This window comes from Monosiga brevicollis, genomic scaffold, assembly GCF_000002865.3.
Source record: "Monosiga brevicollis MX1 MONBRscaffold_9 genomic scaffold, whole genome shotgun sequence".
In the NCBI taxonomy this organism is placed as follows: Eukaryota; class Choanoflagellata; order Craspedida; family Salpingoecidae; genus Monosiga; species Monosiga brevicollis.
In genome coordinates, this window is record NW_001865046.1 from 825,677 (window position 1) to 845,252 (window position 19,576).

At 55.1% G+C, this 19,576-nt stretch overlaps 5 protein-coding genes across 5 annotated transcripts; 3 read left to right on the top strand and 2 right to left on the bottom strand.

The window, feature by feature from the left end:
* Positions 1-1,710: 1,710 nt before the first annotated feature.
* On the top strand, positions 1,711-4,901 carry MONBRDRAFT_25259 (uncharacterized protein; the record flags this gene model as incomplete). Its single annotated transcript, XM_001745506.1, has 5 exons — positions 1,711-1,835; positions 1,861-1,903; positions 1,953-3,601; positions 3,731-4,682; positions 4,758-4,901. 5 exons carry the CDS (start codon positions 1,711-1,713, stop codon positions 4,899-4,901), a joined length of 2,913 nt encoding a protein of 970 aa, XP_001745558.1.
* A 54-nt stretch (positions 4,902-4,955) lies between these two features.
* MONBRDRAFT_32336 (uncharacterized protein) lies at positions 4,956-7,371 on the bottom strand (the record flags this gene model as incomplete). The annotated part of the gene is made up of 10 exons (XM_001745652.1): positions 4,956-5,217; positions 5,319-5,443; positions 5,543-5,661; positions 5,775-5,881; positions 6,005-6,337; positions 6,410-6,509; positions 6,615-6,689; positions 6,798-6,901; positions 6,995-7,202; positions 7,292-7,371. The coding sequence occupies 10 exons, from the start codon at positions 7,369-7,371 to the stop codon at positions 5,068-5,070; spliced, it is 1,401 nt and encodes a 466-aa protein (XP_001745704.1). The 3' UTR covers positions 4,956-5,067.
* A 1,855-nt stretch (positions 7,372-9,226) lies between these two features.
* Positions 9,227-12,489, top strand: MONBRDRAFT_25261 (uncharacterized protein; the record flags this gene model as incomplete). Its single annotated transcript, XM_001745507.1, has 14 exons — positions 9,227-9,285; positions 9,374-9,449; positions 9,582-9,682; positions 9,776-10,042; positions 10,241-10,379; positions 10,484-10,618; positions 10,713-10,819; positions 10,903-10,969; positions 11,067-11,132; positions 11,224-11,340; positions 11,425-11,490; positions 11,577-11,721; positions 11,861-12,238; positions 12,323-12,489. 14 exons carry the CDS (start codon positions 9,227-9,229, stop codon positions 12,487-12,489), a joined length of 1,890 nt encoding a protein of 629 aa, XP_001745559.1.
* Positions 12,490-13,000: 511 nt separating this feature from the next.
* Positions 13,001-15,326, bottom strand: MONBRDRAFT_25262 (uncharacterized protein; the record flags this gene model as incomplete). Its single annotated transcript, XM_001745653.1, has 10 exons — positions 13,001-13,095; positions 13,511-13,669; positions 13,766-13,987; positions 14,076-14,230; positions 14,295-14,371; positions 14,510-14,700; positions 14,729-14,782; positions 14,868-14,967; positions 15,075-15,155; positions 15,288-15,326. The coding sequence occupies 10 exons, from the start codon at positions 15,324-15,326 to the stop codon at positions 13,001-13,003; spliced, it is 1,173 nt and encodes a 390-aa protein (XP_001745705.1).
* Positions 15,327-15,678: 352 nt separating this feature from the next.
* Positions 15,679-18,470, top strand: MONBRDRAFT_32337 (uncharacterized protein; the record flags this gene model as incomplete). The annotated part of the gene is made up of 6 exons (XM_001745508.1): positions 15,679-17,152; positions 17,211-17,361; positions 17,503-17,697; positions 17,807-17,894; positions 17,968-18,116; positions 18,201-18,470. Exons 1-6 carry the CDS (start codon positions 15,762-15,764, stop codon positions 18,468-18,470), a joined length of 2,244 nt encoding a protein of 747 aa, XP_001745560.1. The 5' UTR covers positions 15,679-15,761.
* Between the last annotated feature and the right edge of the window lie 1,106 nt (positions 18,471-19,576).

Sequence of the window (19,576 nt, forward strand, 5' to 3'; positions counted from 1 at the left end):
CAGCTCAGTTGGGCTTGCCACTTTTATTCTTGGGTCCATCAGACTGACAGCGGCATCGGTGCTCTCAGGTTGCAGAAGCGTGTATTCAAGCCGTCATTTCAAGCCTTGGACGAGGTGGGGCCAGAAGGATCAACGCTATCGTGACTCGGTCGCAAATGTCGAAGCAGCCTTTCACTTCTCGTGGCATAATTAGAACGGCAACACGGCGCTACACTGGGCAGTGGTTGGCAACAAACTGCCGTTGGTGCGCCTTCTCTTGGAAAAGGGCGCAGATCCGGCCCGGCCCAGCAAGGTACGAGAGCACGGGAGCGAATGTGCCACTGCGCCTTGCTTTCTCGCATCCTCATCACACGAGACCTCTCATCTTGCACAAGTACAATTGGCCGGCGTTTGTGCCTAATGTTTGGCCCAAACGTGCGTTTGTCGGGTCCGGCAGAACGGAGACACGCCTGTACACTGGGCTGCGCAATTGGGCCGGGATGCTGTCTTGCAGCTGCTGATGGCCCGCTCCACACGCATGGTTGAAGTCGTGGGTCAGTCTAACAAGCAGCTTCACAGTCGATGCTCCACATGGCACCCAGCATGCGTTGGCTCATCTACTTGCGTCGGCCCAACCTCGTTTGAACTTGATGTTCATCTTCTTGCCTGTGGAACCCTTCAGGTCGTGGTGGTCAACGTGCACTGCACCGGGCAGCCCTATACGGTCACGTCCGTGCCGTCAAGCTTTTGCTTGAGGCTGGGGCTGACATTGACCCTCGCGACGAGGTGATCGCTAGCTTGCCGCTCGGAAACCCTTTGGGCTCACTCAAACGACCATAGAGCGCTGGTAGATGGTACTGACGGCTGTATATCTTCTGCATTCACAGGCGGGACGCACCCCTCTTCACCGGGCAGTACAAGCAGGCTACGAGCAGGCGACCCGAGCACTGTTGGAGGAAGGAGCTGATGTGAATGCTGCCGATGAGCGCGGGAATACGCCGGCTCACTTGGCCGCTGGGCGCGCTTACGGCGACATTATGGAAATTCTCCAAGACGCTGGGGCACAGTTAAGCCTGGAGAACCGGGCAGGCAAGACCCCACTGACAGCCAGTGAACAGGCTCCACCAACCACAGTACGTCAACCGAGTTAGCGCCAGGCTGCCTGCCTGCCCATTCTTCCGTGTGTCTGGGCCCACCTCATTGTGGTCTCTTCATGTTGTTTGGGGGGTTTGATTTGCTGCGTAGCCGTTGCGGCGCAAGCTGTCTGTTGTATAGTCCAGAGGCGCCGGCTCATCTTCCGCAAGCCGACTCCTTGTTCGCCAAGCAAAGCCATCAACGTTTTTGTCATAATGCCAAATTTGTTTTTGGGCCGACTTGGGTGCCGTTTAGGTTCCAACCCAGCAATCCACCTGTGTGACAGCCCAAATCTGTGCTTGTTCGTTATCCGTTGTGTGGCTGGCCAGCATCCATTCATACCTGCGATCGAAATCCAATCTAGCCTGTGGTGCACCACCTCAAGTTGTTTCCCGAGTTCACGGCTAAGGTTGATGACGATCATTCGCGTTATGCGCGTGTGTGTCAGGGCAGTGCACCTTATCCGGCTCAAGTGGCAACGCGGTTGGTGATCCATCAAACCAACATCCTTTTTACCAAGCAGTTCATAGAGAAGACCCAAAGCCATTCGCTCGTTGTTGTTGTTGTTGTTGTTGTTGTGTTGTTGATGTTTTTCTGATGTTTTGTGTGTGTGTGTGTGTGTGTGTGTGTGTGTGTGTGTGTGTGTGTGTGTGTGTGTGTGTGTGTGTGTGTGTGTGTGTGTGTGTGTGTGTGTGTGTGTGTGTGTGTGTGTGTGTGTGTGTGTGAGTGTGTGTGTGTGTGTGGCAGTTTGATCCTGATCAGTTTGATCCTGATCGGATTTAGCCAATCAGTCAGTGGCTTGAATTCGATCTTAACCTTGGTTGTTGGTGGCTGCCAAGGGGGCGGTGGAATCGGACACTGATAAGATGGTCGGTGGCAGGGACGGGCGCTTGCTGCGATGGATTGTGGTCTTGATTGGTGTGCTTGGCTTTGCCATGGAGACATCTGGCGCAGTGCAGTTGCCCAACATCTTCTCCGATAACATGGTGCTGCAGCACGAGAAGGGCTCGGGAAGTCTCGCCTACGTCTATGGCTGGGCCTCGCCCGGCGAACGCGTCACCGTGGCGCTCCCCCAGAGCAACTACTCTACCATTGCCGATGCCACCACGGGCAAGTGGAAGGTGACGCTCGGCCCGCTTGAGCCCACGGCTAACCCTTTTACGTTTCTTGTGAGCGGGGAAACCGGTCCCCCCGTCACGGTGGCCAACGTGACGGTCGGTGAGGTGTACCTGTGCTCAGGGCAAAGCAACATGGAATTCCCACTCAACATTGCCACCAACGGCACCTATGAAATGGCTGATGCTGTCAATTGGCCTCAGTTCCGACTCTTTCGTGTCAGCCACAACACGGCCGAGACAGAAGTCCGCAATGTCACTGGCACCTGGGCGCTCAACGCACCGGATGTAGCCGGTGCCTTTAGTGCGCTGTGCTACCTCACAGCACGCGATGTGCAGCGCCTGCGCAACAGCAGTATGCCTGTTGGTCTAGTCCAAGTTACCTGGGGAGGCACGCGCGTGGAAGCCTGGATGTCCAAGGAAGCCCTTGCTGCGTGCCCAGCAGCCCCTGCATGGGGCACCGGCTCGTCCCCGCAGAATCAGCCCACGGCCCTATGGAATGGCATGGCCGCCCCGGTTATTGAGATGACTTACCGCATGGCGCTGTGGTACCAGGGGGAGACCAATGCGCAGGGCGCCAATTCCACCGACTACTACGCTTGCATGTTTCAGAGCATGATCGCCGACTGGCGAGGTCGGGCTGGATACGGCGACCTGCCATTCCTCTACATGCAGTTGCCACCGTCCCTCTTGCCCACAGATCCCGCCAACATCACAACGGGCTACTCGGAGATCCGCCAAGCTCAGCTTTTGACGCTTCCTCACACGCGTGGGCCCTCTGACACAACTGGCATGGTCGTCGGCCTGGATCTCGGCGGCGTGTCAATGTGGGGCCCTGTGCACCCTCCTGCCAAGAACGTGATGGGACAGCGCATGGCCGCCCAAGTCTTGCACGTGGTCTACGCAGAGCAGGAACAGTGGAACGGCACTTTGCGTTTTTCTGGCCCCGTGGTCACGAATGTGCGCCGCTTGAGCAATGGTACCCTGGCTGTCATCTTTGCCGACTGGAGCGCCCAAGGCCTGTACTTCAATGGTACCCTCAACTGCACCACCTGCTGCCCCTCACCCTCCTTTGAGGTCCTGTCCCCTGACCAGAAGGGCGCGCCAAGCTGGCAGCATGTTGATGCCACCATCAGTGGAAGCACTGTGCTGCTCGCCACCTCGGGTGGCTCGGCCGTGCGATACGGGTGGCAAGATTATGTGCAATGCGCGTTGTATAACGTTGATGCCCTCCCAGCCTCGCCCTTTATCCTCAACGTTTCTACCACCGCAAAGCTCAGCTCATCGACTGCACACCACAGCTGGCGCAAAGCTGGGCTGACGCGCACGCCAACTACATCCCGCCCTTACGCCACTCCCCTCGTTCGACCACCGTAAGTGTCCCGGCTCTCGCCTCACAATCCCTTTGTTGTTCGTCGCACCAATCTCCTTTCAACACACGTTCACACGCCATGACCTTGGTTTGCATGTTCACATCATCCTATCCCGGCCAATATTACTAGGATGGGCTTTAACACATGGAACGCATATCGGTGCAACCTCGATGAGAACATTGTGCGCAGCATGGCGCAGGCCATGCAGCAGCGTGGCCTCCAAGCAGCTGGCTATACGTACGTGAACATTGATGACTGTTGGCAGGTGGCGCGCCAAGCCAACGGCACCCTCGTGCCGGACCCTGTTCGCTTTCCATCGGGCATGACCGCACTGGCCGAGGATCTGCATGCGGCAGGTTTTGGCTTTGGTGTTTACACAGCTCGAGGCACGGGAACTTGCCAGGGACGGCCCGGCAGTCTCGAACATGAGCGCATCGACGCCGCCACGTTTTGTGATTGGGACGTGGACTACGTCAAAATCGACGTGTGCGAAGGTGCACAAGATGCCAACGCCAGCTGGACCCAGTTTCACACCGGGTTTGCTGACTGCTACGCACAAAAGAATCATTCGATTGTTATGAGTGTGGAAACATGCGGTGATCCCAATGGTTGTGGAACTTGGGTGGCTGGGCTTGCCAACCTGTGGCGGACGAGCCCAGACCTCGAAGCCACCTTTGCCAGCGTCTTGGCCAACGCCTATGCCAACGATGCCATGGCTGCCGTGGCCAAACCTGGCCACTACAATGACCCAGATATGCTCGAGGTGGGCAACCCGGGTCTTGATGCCGACGAAGCTCTCTCGCACTTTGCCCTATGGTGCGTCATGTCTGCCCCGCTCCTCATTGGCACGGACTTGATACGGGCGAGCAACAACACGTTGGCCATCCTGTCCGCACCCGAGTTGATTGCGATCGATCAAGACCTGGGCTACAACAACGAACCCCAAGGTCGCCACGTGTCGGCTGCTACACCAGCAGGCACCAACGTCTCGTGTTGGCTCAAGCGCCTGGCTTCGGGCAGCTCTTACGCCTTGATTGTGGTCAATGAAGGGGAGAGTGCCGTGTCGGACGTAAAGATCGAGGTGGGTCTGTTTGATTGCTTTCAGGTTCAGCCATGTTCCGCCTCACCCGCCTTTCCTGCTGCGCGGCCACCCTAGTTTGCGAGCTTGGGCCTACCAAACAGCCAATCTGTGACTGTGCGTGATATGTGGGCTCGTAAGGATGTCGGTACCTTTGATGACAACTATACGGTTGATTCTCTGCCTCGCCACGGCTCCGCTAGCTTGTTGCTAAAGGTGTAGCCTCCTGCTGACCACCTGATATCCAGTCTTCGGGGCCAAGCTCTCCGTTGTATTATTTTTTCTTAGATAAATTCGAGGTTGTCTGTTTCTGTCAGGTTCTTTCAGGTGCTGATCTCGGGGGCCGACCAGCTTTGCATTTGAAGGCAGAGAGGGTCGTTTGTTGCATCTAGGTGTGACGGTAGCGGTCGTATGGGCCGTAAACATTGCCCTCGAGGTGGTGACGCCGATTCTGAGGCGGCTGGGCGTCCATTTGCTTTTCTTGAAGGGATTCCAGGCGCCATGCCGCATAGCGATGGAGCAAGGACCGGTTGATGACCTGAGCAGGTGTGCACAAGGCAAACAGGCGCGGCATCAGCCGAAAGCAGGCCAAGAATTCATTTGTTGGTATTCAAAGGAATCAAATGACAAATCAATAACCTTGATCACGAGAGCAATGCCCAAGACTGGCGGTAGAATAATCAGCCAGTAGTGCCAGGGCAAGTCCGGTAACACAACAGAGAGGTACTTCCAAAGCAGACAGGCGATGGGCAGGGGAGTGAAACCTGAAGACCGCAAGCCGTATCGGACGTGAGGACGAAGTGGCGCAAAGATGAAAGGCGAGACGAGACTCGAATTGTACTCCGCGCACGACAATTGCTTACCCAGACGATACTCCAGTTTCCGAGAGCGCAGAGGGGCGCTCAACTCTTGCCCCTCGACAAGGTCGCGGCAGAGCTGTGCCTCAAAGTCATGAAAGACACTGGTGGGCATGTCGTTGAACCTAAAGCGATGCATCAAACGAAAAATGAGATCCAAGACACACACACACACACACACACACACACACACACACACAAAGAATTGTTAGTCAACGCTCGTGACAACGTTGATTACCGCATCAAGAAGGTATGCTTGATTGTATCCACCACCATCTCCGAGGACATGACAAACACAATTTTATATATGAGCCAGTCGGTTAAATGGTGCACGTTCCAGTTTACCTATGAAGGCACACCATCGTGGTTGAGTGCAGCGAAACAACTTGAGACGAACAGCTGCATGAACGAGCGATCAACTGTGCAGCAATGGGATGGAAGATGGCACTCAGAGAGCGACATGCTGACCTCGGCCAGATTGCGGGTGGCAATCATGACGAGAATCATAATCAGCAGAAAGCGTTCTCGCAGATCATAGCAAATGAACTGAAAGTGACCAGTGGCATCGACCCGCTTGAAGACGGCGCCCTTGATCTCGATGAACTGGTTGGAGAGCAGGATGGCAAGCAACGAAGCATCGTGCGCGTTGATGGCCACTGAAAGCGCAATGACTTGGTACAGAATGACAAAAATATGCACAAAGAGGTAGATGAAGACACCTGCGGCCAGCAGGAGAATGTTGCGCACGTTGCTGGCTGAAAAGGTGCTTTCCAGCGCTCCACTGAGCGATAGCATAATGTCCTGCAAACAACAAACAAGATCAATGTTCAGCAATACACGAGGGGCTTTGAGGGCCCACTCAAGGATACTAACCATGCCCATGGCAGTGGCCAAGCGGTCCAAAACCTCAAACATGTTGACAATAACATAAAGCTTGACTGTACTCTGGGTTTTGATGTTGTGATAGATGTAACTGATTGGTTTGCAGAAAGATGGTGAGGAGATGGCTAGGAGGTGCAACTCCAGAATGGCGGGACCAAGACGGGGAAGAGGACATGAAGGATACCATCTCACTCACCTCAGGTCCGCCTTGGTCAGGAGCCAGCAACCGGTGATCAACAGCAGAAACTGCACCAAAGGAAAGATGTCACGTCTAGAGTCCATTCGCAATCATGTCAGCCCCAAGCGATCAGAACCAATCTGGCTCGCGTGATGGTGGGGAGAGAAAGAGAAAAGAGAACTGGGCGGTTGGCGTGCCTACCGGGCAAAGTGACCAGAAAAGATGCGGCGCGCCAACTGGCATGGCAGGACGATGCAGGCATGTAGAAGAGAGTCGAAACAAAACCAAACGCCAAAGAAGCACAACTATAGATGGATGATAGGAGCGTGAGCTAATGTCGGATGCTTTGTTCGGGCGCTGGAGCCAATCACCTAACGCTGCCACCAAGGGCTTCTTACCTGTTCCACGAGAAAACTGATCAAGACAAAACTAGGTAGATTGGGCGAGGGGGTCAAATTGTCGGGGGTTGAGGAGCTGCCTTCGGTTTCATAGTCCATTTCCTTGAACAGCCAACGCCAGAACGAGTGTTGTTGCGGCACACGCTCTCGGATGGCGGCTTGAGGTCGTGGTGAGGGGCTTCGAGTCGCGCCCCGAGACCCGGATGGGCTGTGTGGCGATCGCGGCGAAGTGACGGGTGTGGTAGCGGGTGCTAGCGAGGCAGCAAGACCTGCCAAGGAGGGCACGCCCCGCCGCACCGGCGAACTGATGCCTGGCTCAGGGCTAGGGGCAGCGAGGCCCAGGGTGAAGGAGCGCAGACCCGCACTGCTGCTTTCATAGTCGCTGGGGCTACCAGGCTCGGCCCACACTCCCTCACGAGGCAGGCGCGTCATTTCGATGGGAATGGGTCGGGAACGGCCGGTCCCCATCTCTTTGGCTGAAGCCGGCTCGGGCTCAGGCTCGGACGCTGGCTCGGACAGCGGCTCAAACTTCGGCCCAAGTGTTGCAGCGCTGCCTGCCATCTCATCAGGTGCGGGCGAGGCCGAGGCTGAGAAGTGCGTGATGCGGATATGCGTAGGTGTCGCGTTTTGTGCGGGTAGCGAACCATCTGTGTCATTCACCGATCCTGACAAAGGGTCAGACTGCTCTGTACTCGGCCGTAGTGGCGATCCCTGCCCCTGCATCGGGGCCGAGCGAGGTTGAGGCCTCACGAGCGGCTGCAGCCCTGCCTCTGACGATTTGGCTGCAGCATGTTGTCCCTCATGGTGAGGTGCATGATGTTGTTGTTGTTGCTGCTTTCGGCGGTTCTTCCGCCGCCGGGGATGTGCAGCGGACCAGCCCGTGTCCATCTCAGGCTTCCCGCTCACGTGGTCGGTCCACCACTCGTTGATGCGCTCAATAGGGTCTCAATGCCAGAGCTCACAGCAGACACTCACAAACGAACAGCGTCAACCCTGCCCGCGTCCCCCCAGCAACCGGCCAAGCTCGAGACCAAGCGGCCCAAGGAAGTCAGTCAGGCTAAGGTAGATGACCAAAGAGGGCGCCACCCACAGGCGCTGCCAGTGGATCACGGCCAACCCGTAGCTCAGCAAACCAGTTTGCTGTTGTTGCTGATGAAGAAGAAGATGAAGAAAATTCAGAGGATCATGTCGAACCAACACAACAAACCGTACCGATATCTAAACTTATTGTAGTTTTATTCGTAATGGCAACGATAGTTTATGATGGTATATGACGACTTGTTGCTGTACTGCATTTAGCATTCGCCGACGGTTCGGCTTGGCAGCTGGGCACCTCGGCACCGCGGTACGGCTGTCGCTGGCGCTCTTATCCTCATGCGCTTCGCCCGGTGGCGCTGGATAGCTGATCTCGTGCATCTTGGGCTAGGCCAAGGCTCTGGTACAGGGCGGGAGGGAGCAGGTTGGCCATCAAGAACCCTTGCTCAGAACAGGCCGCTTTGCCTGAGCTGGACGCGAGCTAGCAACGGCCATGGCCTCGTTGATGGCCAGCCTCGTGGTGCAGCGAGTACCAATGCTGGCACCCTGTCATCTGAGCGGACCGAGATTGCTTCGTTTTGCGCCTTTTAGGCACCACCCGCTGGCTGCGGCCGGCGCTTGCCGTCATTTCAATGATGTCGCTCAGGATGCTCGGCCCTGGTGTGCACGCGCGCCGGCTCGCCTGCTCCTCAGACTCCGCTACAGCTGACAGGAGCCATGCCCAGCAGAGTCTCACCAATTCGCTGGCTGCTGCGGGTTTTGAAATAGGTGGAGTCGACTTTCCACGGCCATGCGTCACTCAGGCCCTCCTGATGCCATGGCGTTCCCCACCCCATTCCATCATCACGGCACCAGCTGGTCCGATGATTACCACTGGCTTGCCCAAGCATCTAGGCCCCAGACGAAGAACCACCTTGATCTTGAGCAACGGTGAGGCAGTCCTAGAACGTCTGGTTGTTGCGTTTTGCGCTTCTCGTCTCCTGCGGCTCCGGCGCACCAGTCGCTGTTTGCGGGATCACGCCGTCGCCCACCCAAACCACTCGCTGCCTTGGGAGCCTCGTTGTCCTTTGACTTGTTCCGATTGAAAGCGTTTTTATTTATTCCTGGTTTCAAGCTGAAAGGTTTCAACTCATGTCCACAGCAACTCCGGTGTGTCTTCCAACCTTGCATGGTCCTTGCAGCTACGTCGAGGCAGCCATGTCCGACACTCAGAGTCTACAGCAGCAACTAGAGCGCGAGATCAACTTTCGCATGAGGTGGGCGTGCTGCCCGCCTTGAAATACCACCTCGGGCTGTGGACTGTGCTCTCACCACGTTCCATCTTTATTCCCGCCCTGCTCGCAGCCACGAGCCGTTCCCGCGCCCCATTCGGATTGACCCGTACTACTACTACACCACAATTGGGCAAAGAGGACAGCTGGTCAGTTCCTCGAGCGGCGATCCATGCTTTGTTTCTGCATTTGGCTCGAAGAAATTTTCCTCATATCTCAAACCGCCAACATGATCCATGCCGCACACTTGTTCTACCTTCCCCGATTTCTTGTCGTGCTAGATGCACATGCGCAAGCCCGTGGACACCCCGTTTGCAGAGGGTCAAGTCGTATTGGATACGGCTCAATTTACAGATTTGACCAAAAGCAACTGTCTGCCGGGGTGCGTACTGCTGGCCTCGTTGAATCAGCTGCCCTCCAATGGCTTGTATTTTTCGAGATCGCACCTCATGCGCGCAAGTTTTCGGTCGTTTAGGCGTCTGCTCATCTGCGAGAATCACCGACGCTTTGGCGTCATGGCCGAGCATCCGCAGCTCGAGACGTGTGACTTGTACATTTTTGACCTGGAGCCACCATCTCCTGCGGCACCGACCAATACCACCACCAAGTCGACGCTTGAGGGATTTTTCGGGGTTGCCAACGAGGAAAAGCTGCATTTGGTGGCCAAGGTCCCCAATATCGTCAATGCCGAATTCAATGCGGACGCAACAGCCGTCCTCTATACCCAACACGATGAGCGCTTGTGCGTCCGACACCGCTCCTTGACTGCGTCTTGTTGCTGTTGTTGATGATGATCATGATGTTGCTGTCTTTGCTATTGTTCGTTTCATCGTCATGTGACTTTTCTTCTTCTCTTTTCTTTTCGATCGGTTCCCTCGTGATGCGTCACTGTCCCCCAATGCTCACCTTCCCGACGCTGGGTTGGACTGGGTGACGATAGTCGGCCCTATGTGCTGCGCCAGCGCAATCTGCCGGCTTTGGACGCGCCCGCACATAGTATCGTAGGTCGCGTCGTTGAAGATGCCCTGCTTCTGACTGAGAACGACGATCGTAACTTCGTCGATATTGGCAAGACCAAGGTATGCTTGACCGATCAACTGACATGTGGTCAAGCGGTTTCTTTTTGTTTTGTATTGTTTTCATGTTCATGTACAATGCGTGGCTGACCATGACTGTGGCCCAGGACAACAAATTTTTTACCATCAACGTCAACAATAAGCGGGCATCCAAAGTCTCACTGCTGCCCACCAGAAGCGGGGCTTCATTCGATGAACTGGCAGAGGTTACGCCTCCGGGCCCATGCCACTACTTTGTTGAAGTACGCCCAGCCACACGCTTGCCTCTTGAGAGCTTTGGTGCTATGAGCGTATCGTCTGACCTTGTGTGGGACAATTTTGTCGAACGACCGGTAGCATGCGCATGGCCAGCTGTACATTATCACGGATTGGCAAGCACCCAATTATTGCGTGATGACCACCCAGGGCCCTGCTGAGCCCTGGCTTCCTTTTGTGGAGCACAAGTATGTGTTTGCCCAAAATATTTCAAACTACGGCCGACTTTGCGTTCAACTTACCCACATGCATCGGCCACGATGACTGGCAGTCCACGCATTAAGATCGATGACGCCGAAATATTTTCATCCTGCCTTGTCTTGTATGAGAGTACCGAGGTGTGTACGCTGGAATGCACACCGGCCAACGCGCCACTGCGAGTGGGCACCCTGACTTCGGTGACTGCTGGGCGTGCGCAAACGCTACACATGACAGGCATCACCTCAAATTTCCATCGTCAGTTTGCAAGATGGCTCGCGCCGGACGAAGACTTTGCCAGAGGTAGGCACAACAACTGCCATCTTGGCCACTGCTCACGTGCAAACCCCTTCACCGCACGAAATGACGTCGCCATCCCGTGGGAAAATTGCAGCCGTTTCATCTTGGTAACCTCGAACCTACCATCAATGCGGTATTTGCCTCCAAAAACCTCAATTTCAATACCAGCGACCCGCTCCACCAGCGCATTGATTGGCAGCTGAACCTAGCGGTTCGTAAAACTCGCTATGAAGACAAGCTTTTCTCAAAGCACGATGCTGGGCTAACCCTGTATGTCCTCGCTGCTTGGATACAGACGTGTGAGCTCAATCAACTGGAGCAGCATGACACACAAGATGTTGCTGGCTTTGTGGCGTCTCAGGTCTGGCAAAGCTCTTTTAGTTCGCTCAAGCGCGAAGCAGTTCCAGTGCTGGTCTCATGCTCTCTGTCCGCTCGATGACCATACAGTATGAGGTGACGCGCCTGTGGGCGCCAACGTCTGATAACTTGAGTGTCCCCATAACCATTGTGGGACGCCGAGATCAACCCCTGTCACAACCGGCCCCAACATTGGCGCTCGTCTATGGAGCATACGGCCACAACCTCGAACGCCGTTCGTGCGCATGCATGCCTCCTGCCTTTATTTCTTTCTGTGGTGCTAGCCTCTCTGGCATTGTCCCGGCCGAAACCATCATGCCGCTCACATTGAAATATCTTGGGGTCCAATTCGTACCTGCGCCTTTGCCGCTTAGGGTACAACCCCACGTGGGTCAGCTTGCTCCAGCGTGGCTTCCGTTTGGCTTATTGCCACGTGCGAGGAGGAGGAGAACTTGGCACTGCCTGGCACGAAGGCGGGATGGGCCTACACAAACGAAATACGTTTTTAGATCTCGAGGCCTGTTTGTCCTACCTCGTGAATGAGGGCATCACAACAACCGAACAGTTGGCGCTGCGTGGTGCCAGTGCCGGTGGCCTGGCTGCTGCGCATATTGTCGTGCGTCGGCCCGATATGATTAGGGCCTGTGTCTTGTCCGTCCCCTTTGTGGACGTTTTGACAACCATGTTGGACAGCACCTTGCCATTGACCCGGCACGAGTATGATGAATGGGGCAACCCTGAACTGGATCGCGGTACGTATGGCAACAAGGAATATGCATGCATGACCTGCGCTGACTGGCTAATGAATTGCTCATCTCTTTGACACTTTTCAACAGAGGCATTTGCAAACATCCGTGGCTACTGTCCCTACCACAACATCGCGGATGGTCATTTCCCAAGCTGCTACATTGTGGGTTGCCTTCACGACTCGCGAGTCAAATACTGGCAGCCCGCCAAATTTGCAGCCAAGGTGCGTTGTTTCGTGCATGTGCCCGTCATTTGACGTGAGAAGTCCTCACGATGCCCCACCTGTGACGACAGCTGCGCAAGCATCAGCTGGGACAAGATCCCATTTTGTTACATGTCGACCATGACCATCGCCATCTAAGTAGCGATGTAGCTACCGAAGCTCAAGAGCTGGCTTTTTTGTTAAGAGCACTCCAACTAGATTAACATGCAAACCTTTAACTGACTTTGAGCTGTATACTCACAGCCGGATACACCATTCGCTCACGAGCAAACTGCGTCGTTCACCTCTTTTTCGGGACTTTGAGCCTCTTTGATTTCCTACTTGACTGTCTTAGTTGACTCCTGCACCATGTGCTTAAAGCAAATCCAATCTTCGAAACGTACTGGACACCACTTGCCCAGATGACTGCTCACAAGGGCTCATGGGCCTGGCGCCGCTCAAGTCGGACCGCAGGTTGTGGATTTGCAGAATCCAACTCCAAGACCTAACAGCCCGCAAACCCTCAAGACTCTTATCAGCCAAGAGGCATGTCAAATGGTTCACCCTACTCCAGACCTGAACGCACCTCGTGATAGGTCGCCGAGGCTGTCTTCAGCTCTGGCGTGGAGTCTGCCAAAGCCAGGAGCAGAACGGTGCGGTCTGCAGGAGCCCAGTCCACGCTGAAAGCCGGTTGATTGGAGACATGCTGAATAAAATCGAGCTGAGGGGGCTGCATCTACTCGAGTAGCAGTGACTAGCATTAGAATTCACGAAAGGCGCGTAGCGGCATGTTCGGCTCAGGCGCAGCAGACCAACCCGAGCTGCAGCAATGATACTGGCGAGGCCAGCAGCCTGCAGAGCTCCTGGCCAATTGCCCACTTTGAGCGACTGCAGCAGGGCATTCAAGTAAAACCCCATGTGTTCCTCGTCCGTACCGTGACCAACTGGGGTATCTGGCGCAAGCAAACGGGCTGAGGTTGCGGGTAGCATGGGCACAACGATTGCCATGATGAGTCAACCTTGAAGAGTGGGTCAGGCAGCTGGTATTAAAGCAAAGAGTCCAAACCGATCGTACGCGGTAGATCCACGCTTGGTCGAGCTGGAGCAGACTTGTGCAAGACAAGCTGAATGCGACGCAGCAGGCGCCAGCTGGTTCCAGGACGGTTGGCGATGTAGGTGGCATGAGCGACTTGAGCAGCCACGGAGAGCTGCGAGGCGCAGACATCCGTCCAGGCTAGTCGAATAGCAACACAAATACACGCGGCTGGTCGTGAGGCGAGGTGGGAGAATCGAGGCTGCCGAGATTAAAATTGTGCTGTCTCTTTCTTACGCTCGATGGTTGATGAAGCTTCATTGTCATCAGATTCGTCGCCGTCGGAGATAAAGCCGGGACTAAGCACGGGGTAGCCGCGGGCCACCTGTTGTTGAAGATCGCGCGGCAAGCCCAGGCTTGAAATGGTTTTGGCATTTAAAGGTTCGCCTAGAGTCCTGATCCGCTCTTGCAGACAAAGATGGGTTAACGATGATGGTCCAGCTGCAGCCAAAAAAACAGCTATTGCAGCAACCAGTCACAAGAGTGCACGACAAAAAGGGTGAGGTGTAAGCCAAGGGGCAAGGATGGAGGTGTCGGAGACACTAACGTGGAGCGTTTGCCGTTTCCACGAGGTCAGCAAACATTACACTTGAGAACGCCTGCTCAGTAAAAGTGTCTTCGTCCAGGCGTAGCGTGCGAATGAGGTGGTCTTGGTGCGGCCCCACCAGGTAGCCACCGCAGTGCAGAAGCTGGCACATGCGCCTGCACGTAGATGAAGAGTGAGCGGTGAACAAGCGAAAGTATGCCCGATGTTGACATGACAGACCTGTACAGGGCATCACCCATGGCAGCTCCCACGTAGATGCGATCATAACGCCGATGGTGGTGACCGTCCTGTACGAGCTGCTTAGAGCACGATGGCATTGCCTCCCACATTAGAAACAGTCGATCTGGTCTGCGACTGCAAATCCCTGTCTGCCTGCCAATCTGTTACATGTGCTTGAACGAGCTGAACCCATCTTTGAGCAAAGCACGACAGACCTGCAGCTGATGGACGTTGCCGGTGAAAAACGTGGGGGCGGTGAAATCGGCATTTGTCTCGTGTAAGTGGGCGATGACACATTGATGTGAGAACATGACCAGCTCTTCATCCACCTCAAGACCATGGTTGAGACCGAGGTTGCCCAGTGCATGCCCTATGTTGCGTTGGTGTTGTGAGCTCGCTCCTGCTGCTGGTCACCAGAGGGAAGGCATGCTTACCCACGATGCAGCTGAGGTAACCGGTGCCACTGCCCACATTCAAGAAGCTGCAGCCTGGTGGGGATCAAGGACCGCCATCAGGTGCACTCGAGCAGCAGAACGCTTGGCGGCTGTACAAAGGATTGATTGACTCTCTTACCCGGCTCGATCTGAAGAAACGTCAGGGCCATAGCATACATATGCGGGGCGCTGTGGTGATAGGGCCCCTCCCGCACGGCTTGATCTTCGTAGGCTAACGCCTGTGGGTGAGTGGACGGTGGGAAGAAGGATGGGTATGACGATATTTGTTGCATAGGTCAGCTATGCATGGGAGTGGTGGTATTGAGATGACCGTCCCCGCACGCACTTGGAGGCTGAAGGGGAGAAAGGCAGCCCGATCGGTGTTGCGAAAGTGCTGGCTGAGGGGCTCGCCCAGCAAGTCTTCCTCCTGTTGAGAGCCATGAAAGACACGAGTCATGGAAGATACGAGTCAAGGAAGATACGAGTCAAGGAAGATACGAGAAGGAAAAACAAGGCCTTGCCTCAAGCCGGTCACGGCACGAATCAACAGCACACTGACCTCCAAAAGAGCAACCATTTCGCCATTGCTGCTCGCCATGGTCTAGGTGGCCAGTTAGCTGGAGCCCTTTCAAGGCGAGCTCAGCCAGAACGCGAAATGTTCTCGAGTGGTCCGTCCCACATCAAGCACACCCTGGCCCGCATGAGCCACCTAGGACACTCTTTCACACCATGAGGTCTCGCCCCGCTCTAAACCCCCACCCCCCCCCTTACAGCATGCGGCTGCCCTTTCACACACACACACACACCTTCAAAGATCATCTACTCAACTGCATGTCAGCCACTTCTTTCAAGAAAAAAAAAAAATAAGAGATCACACAACACACACACACACATCACATGACGAGCTCAATCATTTTTCTCTCTCGCTCTCTCTCTCTCTCTCCCTCTCTCTCTCCCTCTCTGTGTGCGAGGGGTGTCTGCGTGTGCGTGTGGGAGGGCTGCGAATGGGTTGGCAGATTCGAGGTGATTGGTAATGATGAGGCCTCTGGTTCTCTTGGGTCGGGGGTCCAGGGCTCGGGTGTGGCTGGCGTTGTGCGTGGTGGTGGTGGTGGCCAGGAGTTTGGCAAAGGCACAATGCCCCTACGCGCTGCAGGCCGGGAGCTTTGATCCCTGGGTGACCGCAGACTTTGAGCCACAGACCCCGGCGGCCAGCAATGAGTCGGACGCTCTGGTGCGTGCCAACGATGCTTTTCACGAGATCTACACCGCCTCGGGTCGAGCTGTACGCCCGACGCCGCTGATTCTGCTGGAAAACGACTATCTGGTGGTTTGGGAGAACCAGACTTTGCGGCGTGTCTTGGGCTCCATTACCCCTGACGTCTATCACGAGCTGAAGATGGTAGCACACATTCCGTTGGCTCTGTCGGTGGCGTTGCAGCCCGTGTTTGGACGCGTACCTCCAAACACGAACCCCAGCGATTTGACCCGCTACTGCCTCAATGGCACGGTTTTGGAGAATCTGCAGACGCTTCAGCAGCACTGGCTGAACTTGACCGCTGCGGGCCTGACGACGCGCTTCCAGCAGTATGGAGTTTTGAATCAGAGTCAAGTCCAGGCCCAAGTCACCATCTGGAACACGACCCTGACTCTTGCCACCACCCTCATTCAAAACAAGAGCCTTGCGCACAGCCAGCTGCAGGACTTTGCCGAACACATGGAGCCCTTGCTTATTGATAGCATCAACGTGGCGGCCGCGGGCCAAGTCGACCAGCTTCACGCTCTATTTTCCAGCTACGTTCATTCGCTGGACGAGTCGGCTCGTGAACGCTTGCTCGTGGGCGTCACCACATCGACCATGGCTCGCAACCAATCCCTGGCCGTCCAATACTTTGCACGCTATTACAACGTGGAGGGTGAGCGCAACCAGCGCTTCTACGTGATGGAGGAAGTGGAGACTGAAAGTCTGGGCCTTCAGCTTATGGCCACTCATGTCACCGACTCGGCAGCTGGTCAGCTCTTCTTTGACGACCAGTACCGCCTGTGGCGCGATGCCCTAAGCGATGGCGCTCGCGCCCGTTTGAATCAACTCTTCAACCATACGACAACCACCACTCCGACCCCCGCTTCAACCAGTGCCCCTTCAACCACGAAAGCAGCCAATAACACCACCGCCACGGCCGCCACGACCGCAACCACAGCAACAAGTCTACCTCCGAACACCACTGCCCATGCCACGACCACCGTCACAGCTGCTCCTTGTGCCAGCACCGCCCCGAGCCCCCACCCCGTGCACTGCAGCCGCAGCTGGATTGAGGGTTGTGCCGTGGGCGTTGGCAGTACCGCCGCGCTCTTCATCCTGGTTTTGCTCGCCTTCAAATGCCGCAAGGCAAAATTGGCCTCTTCCGCCGACGAACACAACCTCAAGTATGCACTCATCAACGACCAAAGCTGAAGCGTCTTACCTTGCCACGGACTGCGATAGATGCGAGGCGATGAGGCGCCAGTGTGTGTGTGTGTGTGTGTGTGTGTGTGTGTGTGTGTGTGTGTGTGTGTGTGTGTGTGTGTGTGTGTGTGTGTGTGTGTGTGTGTGTGTGGTGTGTGTGTGTGTGTGTGTGTGTGTGTGTGTGTGTTGTGTGCGTTGACTGCTTTGAACGAGATGATTGAAAATGATGACAATGTTAAAGTGTGAACAAGATCACGCATTCGCACATCCAAAAAAAAAAACTTGATTTTCATTTTTTGTGCGAAAATTTTTGATTTCCTTGGTCTCGCAGTCAACGAATCAACGGGTGCTGAGCTGGGAAAGGCGACACAGTACGAGGACGATGAAGGTAGATGTGGGTAGCCACGCGCGCGTCAAGGCGCTTGAAAAGCAGTTTGAGGAGGCGCTGAAAAAGTATTTGCAGACGCAAAAGAAGGGCGCCAAGGCCAGCAAGGAATTTGCTCTGATTGAGCACCACATGAAGCGGGTATGTGCTGCCCAACGTGCTGCTCATGGATGTTCCGCTCGTTTGATCGAGTTTCCGATTGACTCACCAACCTTGACACAACATGCCATCCGATTGATCTTCTGCCCAGGTTTGTACGCGCACCATGGGCCTTTTCAAGCAAAACGTGACGGTCAAGGGCCAGGCCTGGAACTACGAGGTCGAGTCGCTCAACGACGGTACGGGCAGCATTAATCTTGTGCCGTGCGGACATGCACGAGCCCCAATCCTCACTTGTGCCCTCCCGCACAGATGCTGAACCAGAAAGCGAGCGGCTCAAATCAGCAGCCGCGGCACTCGAGGAGCAATATGTGGGCCTGGTCGAGCGCGCTACCCAGCTCCGCCGTTCCTTGGACCGTCAGCTCCAACCCGTGGCAGAAGTAGCTGCCAAGCGTCCAAAGGTATATCCGCTGACAGCTGTTCTTTCATCAGCTCTCACTGCGACAGGGGAGCTTGTAACTAACCGCGGCGTCCTTTGCCCATAGATTGACGAGCACTCTGCCTCGACAGGAGCGGCAGGGCCTTTGTCCGTAAAGGCCGGTAAGTGTCTCTGTGTGGCTCTCTCTCTCTCTCTCTCTCTCTCTCTCTCTCTCTCTCTCTCTCTCTCTCTCTCTCTCTCTCTCTCTCTCTCTCTCTCTCTCTCTCTCTCTCTCTCTCTCTCTCTCTCTCTCTCTCTCTCTCTCTCTCTCTCTCTCTCTCTCTCTCTCTCTCTCTCTCTCTCTCTCTCTCTCTCTGAGAACGATAGCTCAAACTGACATTGTTCTCAGACTTGAAGCCAAATTCACCACGCGCCTTTGCGGGGCGAATGTTGGGCATGTGGCTCTCCTCACTCACTCTTTCTTTTTCTGGGGTAGACCAATTGGATGCCGAGTCTCGCGAACAACTGCAGACCGTTTTTTCGCGACTCAAACGCTTACAGGAGGTATGTGCCCTGCACAACAGGTTGCTTTCCTTGCCTGCGCCCCCATGCAATCGTACGCGACGTTGCCTTGCCTTGTCTTCTGTTTGTTTGCTTTTCTCAAAGCGGTACGTCCTGGCCGCGCTTGTGACGACAGGCATTGGATGTTACTTCGACTGAAGCCGACAATTTGCAGCGCGTGTGTGAAACACTGGTGAGTCCCTCGCTGAAAATTCAACGTAAACTCTCGCACAAATCTGGCCTCATCCATGCCCTCCCCCCCTCCCCCCCTACCCTCGGCTGGCTGTCTACAGCAAACAGATACAGGAGCCAACTAGCCGAGATCGATGGATCGCAGAGCCAAGCTCTATTTCTGGAAAATGGCCCCCATCCACGCAGGCCATGTGTGTTTAATAGTGTCACGTCTTTGAATGTCTTCATGAGTCCTTTCACCGCTCCTCTTCGCCCCGCATTGACGAGCCAAAGAAGCGGCTGAACGTCTAAAATTTAGCTGCAGAAAGCCTTTCTCCCCTTGGCCTTTGAAGCCACTTCATGCCCACGCATACACACCCTGTCTCACGCACTCCTACCCCTTGACTCGAGCAGCAACCATCCCGCAGGCAGCGCCCTGTCCTGCTGCACCCACGCACACCTCGTCTGGTCTGATCTGCACTGCACCCTGGCTGTGACGTTGTAAAGTTATTGTAGAACATTTAGAGGTTATTGTTGACTCATTCATCCCATCTTTGTAAGATCATGACGTTAAAATTTGAGTATCTGCAGTTGTTATTGTGTATGATGCAGGAATGACCGTGCCGTTCAAGTCGTAATACAACTAGTAGTTGAAGCAACGTTAATGTATCCCGTGCTAGAAGTTGAAGCAATTTTCAAAGTTATTGCTGTTATTGTCACTGCCGTCGTCGGTTGTTGTTGTTGTTGTTGTTGTTCCGTGACCGCGCTGCT